Source organism: Cryptomeria japonica, chromosome 3 (assembly GCF_030272615.1).
Source record: "Cryptomeria japonica chromosome 3, Sugi_1.0, whole genome shotgun sequence".
In the NCBI taxonomy this organism is placed as follows: domain Eukaryota; kingdom Viridiplantae; phylum Streptophyta; class Pinopsida; order Cupressales; family Cupressaceae; genus Cryptomeria; species Cryptomeria japonica.
Window position 1 is genome coordinate 347,239,356 of NC_081407.1, and position 15,274 is coordinate 347,254,629.

At 35.4% G+C, this 15,274-nt stretch overlaps 1 protein-coding gene across 1 annotated transcript in view; it reads left to right on the top strand.

Moving 5' to 3' along the window:
- Positions 1–965: 965 nt before the first annotated feature.
- Positions 966–15,274, top strand: part of LOC131034788 (probable potassium transporter 9) — a 57,366-nt gene continuing 43,057 nt past the window's right edge. Inside the window, exon 1 of the mRNA XM_057966375.2 lies at positions 966–1,293. Within this exon, the coding sequence (XP_057822358.2) occupies positions 1,252–1,293 (42 nt within the window). The 5' untranslated portion in view covers positions 966–1,251. The remainder of the gene's footprint in view (positions 1,294–15,274) is intronic.

Genomic DNA, 15,274 nt, shown 5'->3' on the forward strand with positions numbered 1-15,274 from the left:
ATTTGGACGGTCTCTCCAAGTTTTGCCCATTAGTCTGTGCTAAAATTTATGATCAATGGAAGATTTTAATGAGGTTTAGGAGATCAGGGATTGAGAAAAGTTATTTTGAATCTTTTGTTTTTAATGTCAAATTGTTTTAGATCTTGACTAAGAAGTTTGTTGTTTTGTTGATTTTTGTTTTTCCAAATAGTTCATGAAGGCAGTTTTTTAGATTATTTTTGTATTGGATATGGGTATACTCATAAGTTGCATACTCTATGATGAAGTTTTACCAATTAGAGTCTCTCTAAAATGTATGATAAATGAATGAAAGAGATTTTAATGACACCTGTGAGACAATAGTCTAAGGGATCGGGAATCGCATCCTCAAGTTATCTTTGAACTCTTTTCAATGTTGAATCTTCTACAATAGATCTTTAGCAAGAAGTTAGCAATCTTTGCCACCTCAAATAACTCATCAATATTGTCACTTTTAAGTTGTTTTTGTATTGGGTATGGATGTTCTCACAAATTGCATACTCCATGATAAAATGTCATTCCATCTCTTCCACCCCTTTGCTATAAATGATACAAATTTTCTCTTCCCAAAATTTTTTAAATATAGTTCATCTTCCTTTCTTACATCTAAAATAATGTGATCTGATCTTCAACTATACAATTAACAACCTTACTTTTTATTTAATAGTCATTGTGTTTCCAAATTGAATTGAACTTTCCATGTAATAAGCTTTCTCCCATTTAATCTGCTTTGTCCATTACAATCTGATTATATCTGCAAAACAACCTTAAATACGGTCATGCAACTAACAAGTTTATTTACTGTTAACTAATCAACTGAACTTTTTGCACGCTTCTTCCCCACAATAGGATGCTTCTGGTCATCACCCAGAAAGCAGCGTATTTAAAGCTGTGCAAATGTAATATTTAATAATTTTACGATTACTTTATTATTTTGGAATGCAAACAGTATTTACAGTTATGGGTTAGGAGTGATGGGACCATTTGACATGGGAAGCTATCAACATCAAAGGAAGAATGTGTTGGGACATGTGCAATGTATTGGAATAAACTTATCTGCTCCATTTTGTTCATATCAGTTCCATGTTGTTCATTCTTGTTGCTCTGCCATGAATATCAGAGTTTGGGGATGCAATGGCTCATTGGCTTTAGGTCTTTTTGCATTATAAATGTACATTGGCTTGGCTTCTTATACGTGGTCTGCAAAACTCCTGGACATTGATCTTTCTGAACATGGATCCAGAAGCTGGAATTGATCGGCTTAAGGAAAATAAGGTTAGTTAGATTTTCCCTTTTCATTTTCATGCCCATTTAATCAAGTTCATTTTTCTTCCTTTTGCCAAGAATCTTTTATATATAGTGAAGCCTCTATATTAATCACCATTAGCATTGTAGTACACTGGGAAAATGTGAAAACATGGTAGGGTTCGACTAAAGGAACTGAAATTCATTATGATTTGCTAAATCAGACTTTCTGTGTGGTGCTCTGCAATTTTGAAATTGATGCAGATTTAAGAACAATTTGCCCACAACTACTATGCAATTTTTATCCTACTCTAGAATTTTGAACTTTTATGTGGACCATTTTGGAGGGTTGGGTAAGTGGTTAAATGACATTATGACAGGTCTGTACATGGCTACAGTGGAATATCATTATTATTATTTTGAACTTAATTAGATTTGGAAGTCAAGACGAACAGTAGCTATTCCATGAGTTGTATATGCCCTTGGGCATTGGTTCCCATGGGATAAGAAGTCTGTTTATTAAATTATTACCAAATTTGCTTTTCCCTCTTTTCAGCTGTTTACAATTTGCTCAAAACAACTGTGTGCCGTGCAAATAGCAGTAAGAGGGCAGATTTGCGTTGGTTGTTAAGGTAAAGAAAAATGTTTCTCTTCCAATGGGATGAAATTTAACTGGTGAGATTTCTGTCTCACAGAGACTCCATGAAGGTTTGATTTCACCCAGAAATTGCTTCACAAATACATTCTGTACTATGAATCTCCAATTAAGATCCCTTTCCCTTAAATGCACAGAAAAATTTAGGGAATCCTTTATGTTTCATTAGGGCCTAAGCCCTACATACATAAGGGCCTACATTGCTCTGAACTTGGCTATTGCTCTTTGAGGAGTAAGTCTCTTAGTATCTTCCTTCTCTTTAAGATATTTCTCATATTAAGATTACGGAAGATTTATTCTGTGCAGTTTACCATATACATCACTTCTCCATCCCACAACAGGGAAGTGTTAGAAAGAAAAATTAGATCCCCTGAAGGCGCTTTGCTACAGTTTCTTTGCAGCAGAGTTGTAATCTTTCTCTGATTGGAAAGTTTGACTTGCTGGTCTGGAACAAGCTACTGTTTCTCAGTTTTGATTTTTTAATCTAAAAATGCTACCCTATGCTAACAGGGAGTATTTAGATACTAAAATTATAAAGCCTATTCTAAGTAGTTGAGATTTTTGTTTGGCTGTAATATCTGTTTTAGTAGGAAGCAAATCTGTGGCCCCATAAGTTATACCAAACTTATATATAGAAATTATTATTATTAATTGTGAGTCGGTGAGGCCTAAAGCACACAAGTACCCTATACTTATTGGATACTATGGATTTGATTGAAAAAAAACAAACTACCTAGTAACTAATACTCATCTTTGAGAGGAAATTTCCCTCACTGAGAATGCACTTAGAATCCAATAATCTCACTTTTGCCTGCCAAGCAGGGGAATTTTAACCTACCCAATTGAATATTATCTCAACGTTAAGAACACTTCTAAATTCCCTTTAAAACATCCTTCTGATTAAAAGAGAACTGAAATTCTTTACATATCCCCAGTGGGAATTGAATGGAATCATTTGCAAGATGATAGAGTCTATGATCATTTGCAAGATGATAGAGTCTATGATTTGTTTTTGAATTGTAGGAATACAGGGGATGTGAATGGGATCATTTGCAAGAGGATGAAGTCTATGATTTGTCATTAAATTGTATGAATTGAGCAACATTTACACTGGATTAAGTCAAACAAGCATTAAACCTGCATAAATATTGTAATGGCAATAACTCCAACAGAACACCAGTTGCTAGCTGGATCAACTTTCCCTTTAAATTATTGAAAGCTATTTAGCAGGATCTTGAATTGGGGTTTCTTGTGTAGTGTCAAGGAATTCTGTTACAGTCTTTATTTTATACTTCAAAGCTTTGAAAAGCTGTTGGAAGTGCAGAATGATGATGCAAAGCAGCGAGGTTTTCAAAGAAACTTCTTATCACATGTCTGTCCTGCAATTAATTGACTATATATATTAAAAAACGCCATGTCATCTCCTACATTCTAATAATCTACACAAGGAAAAAGACGAGGTACACTTCCATCATATTTGGTCTATTTAAATCCCACATCATAAGTTCATTTCTGCAACTGTACAAAGTTTGTCAGTTACAATACATGATTAAATTTGCAGGTTCAAGTTGCAAACTGAAGTTAGTTATTAGATATAATTAGGGAACCATTATTTGTAACGTATGAAGTATTACTAAATAGAGTTTCAGTTCTACAAATTATTTGACTAGATGACTGTAAACTTAAAAACATTATAACTAATGACCACGTATAGCTCATCTCTAACACAAATGGAATATATCCATTTATTTGGAAGTCTATATATAGATCAAAGTTAGGCAATATATGTTTATAATGGTTTTTCTTGTATCCACTTAGTATTGTTTATAATGATTAATTATTTTATGAAATGTATATATTTAATAAAATTTTAAATGTTTATAGAAAAGTTTCTTTAAGTGATAAGTTTTTATTGGGGTGATTTTTAATAATAACAAAGGTAGATTGATCCTAAGGAATTTCAAGATGCAATAGTAAAAGTTATAATATCATTTAGTGAAATTAATTTATAACTTTCTAATTGATATCAATTGGTATTTGTGGTAATTTAGGGGAAGGAGTCAGTAGTGGACATAGCTAACTTTGTGCATCTTAAGCTCCTAATTTTGATGATTTTATTTTTGTTCTCTTCATATGCGACTTAATTGCTAAAACTATTGTTTTGACTTGTGGGTAGTAATAATGCACACTGTGGAATTCGTTATGTGCACAAAGGTCAAAAAGTACAAATTTCAAAGTATGGTCCAATACATAATCACCTTTGCGCCAATAGTAGATAACTCAAAATAGCCACTAGTAGTGGACAAATGCCCCAGTAGTTAAGCACAAATGACCCAGTAGTGGTGCACAAATGTCTCAGTAATGGGCTAATTATGGTTAAAAAAGCTAAAAAATTATCCCCTATTGGTATATGTGATATTTATTAATGGACCTTCCATTACCATTTATTTTTGGCTCCTACTATGTCTACTAATGGGGGGTGAGGTTGACAAAAAGATGACGGTTATTGGTCCTATGTCCACTACTGGCGCCTTTCCACATTGGTCCTATGTCCTCACTACTAAAATTCTCATAATATAAAAATCTAAAGGTGGAGATTTTTGCGGATAGATAAGTAGGTGGTCGGGTTGATCTTGCAATGTTGAATGATGGGGTAGCAAGAGATGTATTGAAGGCATTGGTTTTGTAAGTTAGGTGTATTTTTTCGAATAGGTTAGATCATGCTATGCCTTAGTTTTTCTAATGTGTCAATTTATTTGAGAAGAGTAATAAGAACAAGAAAAAAATCTTCGGGCATGCTTTGGATGCCTACTTTGCTTCTTCGGGTCAAAAGGTTAACGAGCTGAAGTCTTCTATTTTCTTTTTTAATACTCCTTCGGCTATTCAAAGGCGAATTGCTTCAATTTTGCAGTTTTAGATTTGGTCTCTTCCCTTTGTTTACCTAGGTATTCCTCTTGCTGTTGGTAGGCAACCCAGGCCTTCCTGGTAGATTTGCTTGATAAGTTGCGTAAGAAGGTGACTCATTGGACTCATCGTTGGTTACCTTCAATTGCCAGAGTGACTCTTTTTCAATATGTTATTCAGGCTCTTCCATTTACAGGTGTTTTGTTTAGGCTGGCCCTTTGTATTTTCTTAAGGAATTTGATGCTCTCTCACGACAATTTCTTTGGGGTGACAAATTGTCGTCTGTCAAGTGGAGCCTAGTTAAGTGGGAAACTATGTGCAGACCAAAGAATGAGGGCGGTCTTGGATTACGCTCTGCTATTTCGAATGGGCAAGTTCTTGTAGCTAAGTTATATTGGCATTGGTGTACCAGTCAACATCAATTGTGGGCTCGTATTCTCACCCATAAGTATCTTCCAGGTGCTACTTCTTTTGATGTTCCTCACTTTCCTTTGGAGGAGAGGGGTTCTATGATCTGACATACTCTGAATGTGAGGGTTCAGTTGATTAAGAGCCATCTTTTTTGGATCTGGATCTGTTATTGGGGTCACGGGCTCTTTTTTGGTTTGATTCTTGGGACGACCACCCCTCTATTATTTCTTCATATCCTCACCTTTGATCCCTTTGTGATATTTTTTTCGTTGCAAGCTGGGACACAGTTGATCATTATAAGGTGGCTTAGAATTGTGGGCAGGCTATTAGTTTTATATGGAAGCACTCTTTTGAATGGCCTCCAGGAGGGACTGAGGTGGATAGGCGAGAGTTGGCTCAGATTCTTGCTGCTCGTGCATGCAATGCTTTGGTGGAACATGATGTTTTGGCTTGGGCTAGCAATGATTTGTCTGGGAAGTACTTTGTTTCTGCTGGATACAGGCAATTGGATAGGCATTTGTTTGGTGACGTTGAGGTACCTTGGTGTAAACATGTTTGGTATAATTTTTCGTGGCCCAAGTGCAATTTCTTCATGTAGTTGGTGGTTCAAAATCACTGTCTCATGTGGGATAATTTGTGTAAGCGTGGTTTTTAGGGCCCGTCCATGTGTGTGTTGTGCCATAATAGTGAGGAGAGTATATCTCATCTCTTTTTTCAATGTTCTTTCTCTAGGGAGATTTGACAATTTTGGTGGGGTGTGTGGAACAATGGTTGTTGGCATGTCTCTTCTTTGGCTGAGTTCTTTGATCATTGGGGTAGCCCCTGTTACAACCTCATTTCTCCAAGTTGCTTGGGCTCTTGGCCCCCCTTTTATTATCTGAAATATTTGGTTGGAGAGGAATCGTCAGATTTTTCAAGATGTGATGTTGGTGGCTCCTTGCATGTGATGGAAAAATTTTCATTCTTTGGGAGAAACTGTTTCGACTAAATGTGATTTGACAGAAACAATGGATCCTTATGATGTTGATTGTTGCAATCGTCTTCGTCTTCCCACTCAACAAGGCCAGGTGATGAGAAATAGAAGTCAACATCCTCTTCAGAAGATAAATAGGGAGGGATGTTGGTCTCCCCCTCCTCAGGGAGTTTTGAAACTCAATACGAATGGTTCTTCTTGCGGGAACCCTGGTCATGCTGGTATTGGTGGAGTTGGTCAAGATAGTTCTGGCACTGTTCAATTTATTTTTTCTATTTATAAGGGTCTTCATACTAACAATTTGATGGAGGCTCTTGCCATTTTATATGTTGTGGAACGTGACTATCAATTTGGGTGGAGAAGGATTATTTGTGAGTCTGATTCCCAAGTGGTCGTGAATTTATTAAATAGGCGGACTTTTGAAGATGTTAGTTGACATTTAGCCTTGGTTGTTAAACATATTCTTAATTTGTGTGATTCTTTGGATTCTATTACTTTCAATCATATTCCTAGAGAATGGAACGGGGTTGCGGATTGTCTGGCCAAATGGGCCTCTGATCATGAGCAAAATTGGAACATTGTGGATAGGGATGAATTACCTCTGGATTTGTCTCAAAAGTTGGACCATTTATTGGAGCTTGACAGGGTTGTGTAAAGCCCTTTCTTTGTATTTCTTTTGGTTTGAATAAACTTTTACCCTTGTTTTAGTAGTTTAAAAAAATAAAAATTCTCACAACTCTCACTCAATCTAGTTAAATCCCAATGGACATTAGATTAATAATTTACCTTTTGATATTGTTTAATATTTTATCATTGTTTGTAAATATCTTAAAGACTGTGTATATCTTTTGTCTAATAAAAATTTTATTTAATAATGATGTTGAAGATATTTTAATTCTCTTATCTATATTTTTGATATTTCTATGTTTTAAATATACACGTTAATTTAATGAAAAGAGCAAAATAGTTTTAATCTAATTTTTGAAATAAATATAATTTAAACCTCGCTAAATATATATAATTTTTTTAATCACTAACATTTTTCTACATTCTCTTAAAAATACAATTATATGGATGAGGGTACATAAAAACTTTCTTTCTATATATTTAAAAATTGAATTTTATAAATATAAAAAATAATTTTTATACTTAAAAAAGAAATAATATTTATATAGATACACAAGAATAGGATTATTAATATTTTTTTTTAAGGAAAAGAGATACACAAAAATATGACAATTGATAATTTTTTATAGAAAAATAAATCTCCTACACATTGGAAAGAACATTTTTTAAAATAAAGCACCAACAACAAATATAATTTTTGATTAAATTTTTATAATGGTTTTTGTCTCTTAAGAATTTTCTTGTTAATCAATTTTAGAAGTTTATTTAGTGGGATTTTTTTTTTTAAGAATATTTTTTCAAGGAATCTCAATGGTTTTGGGAAGATGTTTTGGGGAGATCTTTCAACATCTCAATTGTCTAGAAAGGAATTGGATTTTTTATACTTTAATAAATTGTTATGAGAACTTTTAAATGTTCTATAATAAGTTTTTAATAATTTTTTGATAATTTTCAAAATAAGTGAGTAAATGCTTGTAAATACAATCAAAGTCATGTAAATCAATGTAAATATGCACAAGGTAGATTCACAATGATTAGTAAGAGAAAGTTATTGATAATCATAACTTTTACAGAGTCAAATCCAGAAAGATTACCATATTGATATCATGGGTTGTGAAAATTTCATGTTCTTAATTATGAGAAAATAAGTAAAATTTGTTTTAAATTTGAATTTAAAAGTTCAAGATTATTATAATCAGGGAATGGTTTAAGTTCTTAGATAATGAAAGGGGGTTTGAAAAATTAAAATTAAATCTATAACTAAATAATAATAAAAATATATCACTTATATACTTATTATTATTACGTCAAGAAAGGCATTTATCACTTACAACAATGGGGTTCAATAGTTTGTGTTCACAAAATCAAATAAAAAACCACACACATGTAAATTGAGCCATTCAATAGGGATTATTAAAATTGTTTGATCTAGGGCAATGTTTTTGATTAATAAAGCATTGAGAACAACGACACTGACCCTTTACATAGCAAAACTATTAAAAATCATAGTGCAAAAACAACACTATAACAACAATTAACAACAACTATCAACAAAAAAGAACAAAGTCTTTAGAAATCAGAAACAACGGCAGAAAACAAAAAACAAAATACAGGGGTGTCTTGTGCACCCCAATGGCATTCATAGCACTGTTCCATTCATTGGACAGGAACTTGTAGAGGTCTCTAGCCTCCTGCTTGTCCTCCTCAGTGTCCGCAGAACGTTCCCTCAACAGAGAGAGGGTGAGTGCGGAGCTATGTAAAATCTACACATGGAATTTGTAAAGGCCCACCATTTGGGCTTCCCAAGCCTCCATCTTGTTCTTGAGTCAGTTGACATCCTCCTTGATAGTCTGCAGATCAAGCACAAGGCCGAGGTTTTCAATTCTCTACGTGATGTCCAACACATTCGTGCTCAACTTTTCCATTTGTTGGAGAGTAGGGACCTCCTGGGGGTTCTCAGTAGCCATGTCATCCGTAGTTTCTTTGGTCTCTTTGGGCACACCACCAGCAAGGGAGTTATCACTATCATTAACCAGGCTCATCAGAGGGATAGAATGCATCACCTGTTTAGCTATTTTTAATTTCGGGTCCAAATTACTAGAATCCAGGGCTTTGCTATTAGAGATTTCCACACCCAGAAGACCCTTAGTGCCTGTGTTCATAGGGGTTGTATCCTTAACATCAATGGGGTCTTGGGTTTGTATTTCAGAGATACTCATGTCAACGACACCAACAGTGGTCGGAACCATGGGGTCCCTAGTCGCATTCACATCCACAACATCCCCATCAAGGGCCCCCATAGTGGTATTAGGGCCCTCTTCCTCCTTGTCCCCAATGGGGTCCTCCTTAGAGTCCAGATTCTCAATCATCGGGGTCATCTTTTTGTGGCTTTTGGAAGCTAGTTTGGAGGATCTCCTTTTAACCTCGGAATCGGGGGAAAGATTGTCGTTCTCAGCATCCTCAGAGGAAGAATTGTCATCAAAGACAATGTTTTGGATCCTTTTGTATATGAGTTCTTATCATAGAAAAATCAAGAATAATTCACTGAGAATAGACCTTGGAACATGCCAATGCCCACTCTTGAGTTGGGTTGGGTTGTTTCTGGTTTGATAGGTTGGTTTGGTCTATCCGACTTTGTTCTTTTGGGGTTTGCGCCCCTGCTTGGTCTATTTAAAATTGATATCCTTTGACTATGTAAAGGGTCAATGCCCTAATTAACGTTGTTTTTTAATAAAAAAACATACCAAAGCCCATTGTTTGATGAACTCCACACCTCTTCACTATGAAAAGGAGGTTTTTGAAAAGAGGAAAAACAAAAGACTTATAATAGATGAAATTAGTTTTGCATAATGCATAAGTTAGAATACAAGATTTTTGAGTTAAACTATTTGTAAATATTTAATCACTATATGTAATTCACACATAATTTAATCCAATTAAAACACTTTAATCAAAAACAAATTCAAAATTTTTAAAAATTGCAAATATACAATTTTACATGTTATTATCGTCCCACCATTAAGCGCACTCAATGTGGCGAGCTTACGTTAACCTTTACATTTGACGATCATGATGATGGTCTAATAATAATCTCGATGTAAACTATGGCGAATCGAAATGAAAGAAACGCCCTTACACGTGCAAAATGGGAGCCCATTATCCATGCTCCCATGTGAGGCGCATGAATGATTTATTAATACTTGTAGGAAGTTTACAAGAGAATCAGATCTATTTTTTATTAATTTAATAAGGTGTTTTGTGTTTTTTTTAAACATTTAAATATAAAGTATATTAAACCATTTAAAGTATACTTTAGATTTTAAGATCAAAAGAGTTATTAGTTGAGGATGTATATAGAATGAGAAGAGAAAATATAAGGGGGAGAAAGTATTTGATGGATTTGGTAGTTAATGTAGATGGTGACTCTTAGAGAATAGCAAGAAGAATGATGATATTATCGGAAACAATTTTTGTTTTTTGGATTTTGGTTTTGCAATATCAAGTATAAGGGTGTCAGTGATGATGTTTTGTTTAAAGAAGTGGTGTTTGTATAATTATAGTTCATTCTTTTGTGACATTGATGGTCCATATACGTGTAATGGAGTTTGACTAGTCTAGTATGATCACAACATCCTTCTCAACACTTGAATAAAAATGGTGTTGTAGAAAATTCGAAGATATGACAAATTTTGATTCAACAATTATATAATGTGAGCTTTTACAACCTTAGGTGCAAGGTGTGAGTTTCTACAACAAGGATGGTCTAACAATAGAGACCTTGTTGTTGTTGCCTACATTTGTGTGTGCCCTAGTGTTTCCTTTAGTGCTTTTGAATCTATATCCCTTAGATCCTTTCTTTTTCTGTTTTTTAAGGGGCAAACACTTTTGACTTAGAGCTATGAATCGATGAGGTCACAAACAAGGGACCTCATCCCCAACATGAACACTCAACAATAACACCCCGATTAAGATTAAACTTTGGTGGCAAGAACAACACCACCACATTTAAAACATCACACTATACCAATACTTGCCTTAGATCCTCTTTTATTAGTAGATATTATCCATTTTGATTGTTAGAAGCAAATTAAGGTTTTCGGGGTGTGAAAAGTAAGTGTTTGGGTAGACCATACATGATTTTGTCTAGAGGATAGAAAAATAGTGCTCTAGCATCCAAAATACATGAAATGCTAAGAGTGAGCAAATGGTGATGTTTAGGGATATTTTTCATAATTAAGGTGTGGATTTGAGGGTAATTGAGATTACAAGTGATACAAAACAATCAAATTTGTCTGATTTGTAGAAATTGCTAAGAATACTAGGCAAAATGGAAACAACTTAGAGAGAGAATTGTAATCAAATGAAGATTGATGTATTAAGTGAGCTAAAAAATGCATAGGAAGGAGGTACATATATAGGAGAAATATCCTACCTACCCCATAAGTAACTTGCTAAATAAGGAAGACATCCAAGCATGCCACCTAAGCATGATTATACACCAAATTCCCCTTAAGCATATCAATGTGTTGGAGCAACATAGTAGTGAAGATCTAACTTGTATTTGCCTTCCAATCTTCAAAACCAATGAGTTAATCTTCAATTCCAACTACTTGAGGGTGATTAGGCTCTTGCCTCGAGTGACTTTCACAATTTCAACGAATTCATCACATTTGGGGTGTGACTTAATTGCAGTTAGGGGCGACTTCATCACATTTGAGATTTAATTGGGCGACTTGAAAGGTTGGACATTTGCAGGGGAACAAAAATTTGAAAGTTGAGTTTGTATTTTGCTTCTCAAATTTTATATTTGCCTTTTGCATTTGCCCATTTGCTTTCACGTTGACGCTTGTCAAATTTAATCATTGTAGAGGAACACTATTCATCTCACAAATTTTTAATTCGTAATTTTTGCAAGGCATTAATTTTTTGTAATGCAACATTAGGCATAGAGGCAAACGAGTGGGTCCCAACATCAAAGCCTAATAAGGTACCCAAGTATAATGCACCTCTTAAAGAAGAGGAGAAAACTCAGTGCGAAAAAAAAAACTTCCCACTAAACAAGGGAAAATATGATCTCTAATGTATGAGAAGTACAAAATGCTATGTGAGCAAAAATCCATCCCATAAGAGAGAAGTGAGACCATCTAACCCCCCCTTTGTAGAATCTCTTGCAATGATGTTAGGTACCTAACAATGAATGTTGAAGATGATCCAAGATCGACAAACAATATTCCTCCCCTTAGAAAGAAATAGAACCACATAAGTATGCAAGTTATCTCTCCATTCCTAAAAGGAATATGAGGAAATAAAACTCAAGATGTATGATGCCTCCTTTGAATATGTCTCCTCCAAATGTTTCTCAAGGAGATATATCTCTAAGGTAATGCCAAATTGTGACAAATACTGATATGATGAGTTAAGTACCATAGAAGATTCGAGCACAAATAGCCATAGATGTATGGTGCTCGACATTAGAGAGACAACTAGACCAATATGAATTTGTTACTATCACAATAGAAGCAAATGTAGGCAAAGAAAGAATATGGGGTTTTGAATGTGCCCTTGAATCATCTGAAGAATAAGTATCAACTCCATAGAAGCTATAATGAAAGAGGAGATGAATGTCTTCAATGGTGTCCTCCAAGTCTACAATGTGGGACTCTACAAACAAAGATGCAATGTTTGGTAAAATTTTGTTTCAATGAGCTATCTAGAAGATTGATATGAACTTGATGCACTCAATCACTAGAATCTTAGGATGAAGCAACATGAGTTGGAGTGTCCTCAACTGTAGATGCAATAGTATGTGGAGGAGATGAAGTATCCTCTATTGTAGATGTAATAGTATGTTGAGGAGATGAAATATGCTCAACAACAGATGAAGGAGATGTGTCCACACAAGTCAGAGTAATGAGAGTCTCAATATTAGCCAAGGGGACATCACGATATGATGAAGATTCAAAATCTCCATGCAATTGTTGGATGACTATCCAAAGTGGTGAAAGGCACTCAGTGTGCTCCATGTGATGAAAATATCCCTTATAAACTAGTGTCAACAATTATTTAAATTTGACATGCCATATGAGTAATGACAAAAGTTTAAATTTAATGGATTTGCATGCAAAATTGTTTGCATTTCTCTTTGCACTAGCATTGCTTTGATACCATGTAACAATTGCTAGGAATACTAGGTAAAATAAAAATAACAAAGAGAGAGAATTGCTACCAAAAGAAGATTAATGAATTAAGTGACCTACCCCCATAACTAACTTACCACATAAGCAAGCCATCTAAACATGTCACCCAAGCATGATTATACGCCAACATGGACTAGGTGTTATATACCTTTGAAATTGTAAAAGCAATATAGTTATTTATTTAATAATTATAATGTGTTGTAATTTTGGGTCCTCATGGAGTAGGGCACTACTCTTGATAAGAATTTTATGATTTCTTAGATGATACACTATGTCGCTTAGAAATTGTAACATAATAGGTGTAAGAGAACATTGAAATTAAGGGCTAAATAATGTTAAGGGCTACATAATGGTGTAAGAAGAGCATATTTGACTAGCTAAACATAGCCATATGTACAAGGGTTGTAACTAGAATCAACACTCTCTAATGGAGTGCCTAAGATTTACATATGATCCCTTCATCAAGAGTTGCATTATATTTGAGGAGTTACTCTAACAAAGAGGTGAACATGTCCAACTTGGACAAATTAGATCTATAATTGATGCATGGTTTTGGGAATCTAATGGTGGTTTGCTAGGTTTCCTTGGTCTATGAATCGAAGGCTTAGGATGGAGATTGAATGAGATTTTATTTTAAAGCACAATTTGTCAGATTGACAGTATCAAAAGGCATTTAGGTTGTTAAAAAGGATTTATATCATATATTGACTTATTTAATGCTTTCCATATTGTGTTGCGACTGCTACTAGCTTATATAAAATGTTAGAGTAAAGTAATTAACTTTGCTCTCCTCTTAAGATTTCTCTTTATGCATACATTGGTCATTTAATAATTAATATTTAATTATTAAATGCTCACACCTTAGGGTTAGGTTTTCCTTTTGGTGTTGATCTCCTTTATAAGGATTGATCTCTTGTATTATTCATCTTCTTGATTCATATTTTCTCTGATAATACATCTTTTCTCTTTGTCAGAGCCAAAACCCTTGTATTTGTTCTCTCTCTTTCTCTGTGACAGGTTTCTTGCATGCAGGTTTCTTTTGGGTTCTGTGGATTTGTATTTCTCAAATCCTACATGGTATCAGAGCTGGATCTGCTGCAGCTTGTTCAGAATTTTGAAAGATTTTGAGATCCAGGTTTTGGTTGCATCAGATCTGTGTTTGTCTTCTGTTTTTTATTTTGGAATAGGGGGTATTTTTTTTTTGGCGCACTTTGAGCCCAAACGGACCTCACCGTTGAGCTCGTAGCGCCCAAAAACCCCTATTTCCATATAAAATTCGTCTGATTTGGACACAGTTGCACCAGGAGGCAAATTTTTTTTGGCCCCAAGGCCGTACGGCCCTAGGGCACGAAAACCGAGGCGGATTTTCAAAAAAAAAATAAAAAAAAAATTAAAAAACGCAATTTTTTTGTTTAAAAAAAGCGCAGCCAGTGTAAAAACGCGCAGCCCAGCCGGTGCGCTTCCAGGCGGCCCCCCGCCCGGCCACCGCCGCCGCCGGCGGTATCCTCCGCTGCGCAGCCGGTGCAGCACCCGCCGCCTGCGCGCCGGCAGCCGCCTGCCGCCAGCCTGCGCGCCGCCCGCGCCCAGCCAGTGCGCCGCCCGCCACCACAACGCCGCCGCCGCCCCTGCGCTCGCCCCTGGTCGCTCAGAGGACCAGGGGCTTATTTTTTTTAAGCCCTTGAGGGCTTAAAGGGCCTATTTGGGCTCTTTTGGAGCAGTTTTACTAAATCGGGTATAACTCGAGCATTTTAGCTCGGATTTTCGAATGAAAATAGGCGTTGGAAAGCTGGTTCCGAGCCCGATCTAAAAGATTGAGATCTTTTTTTCTGATTTTTCCGTTTTGTAGTGTTTTTTGCCAGTCGAAGTCAGAACAAGTTTTTTGCACTCCAGGAGCCATATCTTTTGCATACGGACTCCGTTTTTCGAAAGCGAATAGGTGTCGGAAAGGTGGTTCTGTGCTCTTTCCAGATCTACAGTCTATTTCATCAGAAAAATCTTCAGGTGCTCCAAATTTTGTCTCAACCCGTTATTGCTTTCTATCATTTTCTGGCTTTCAGTTTGTACTGGGGATTAGTTTTTTGCATTGTGGGGGGGTGTTTTCTCTTGCTTTCTGTTATTTACATCAGAAAACTAGAATTTACAAACACCAATACAAAAAAAAATCAAACCCCCTTCTGCATCTTCTGTCTAGTTCTGAAAGACCACTTAATAATAATTAAAAATTCAGAGCAGTTGAGGCACAGT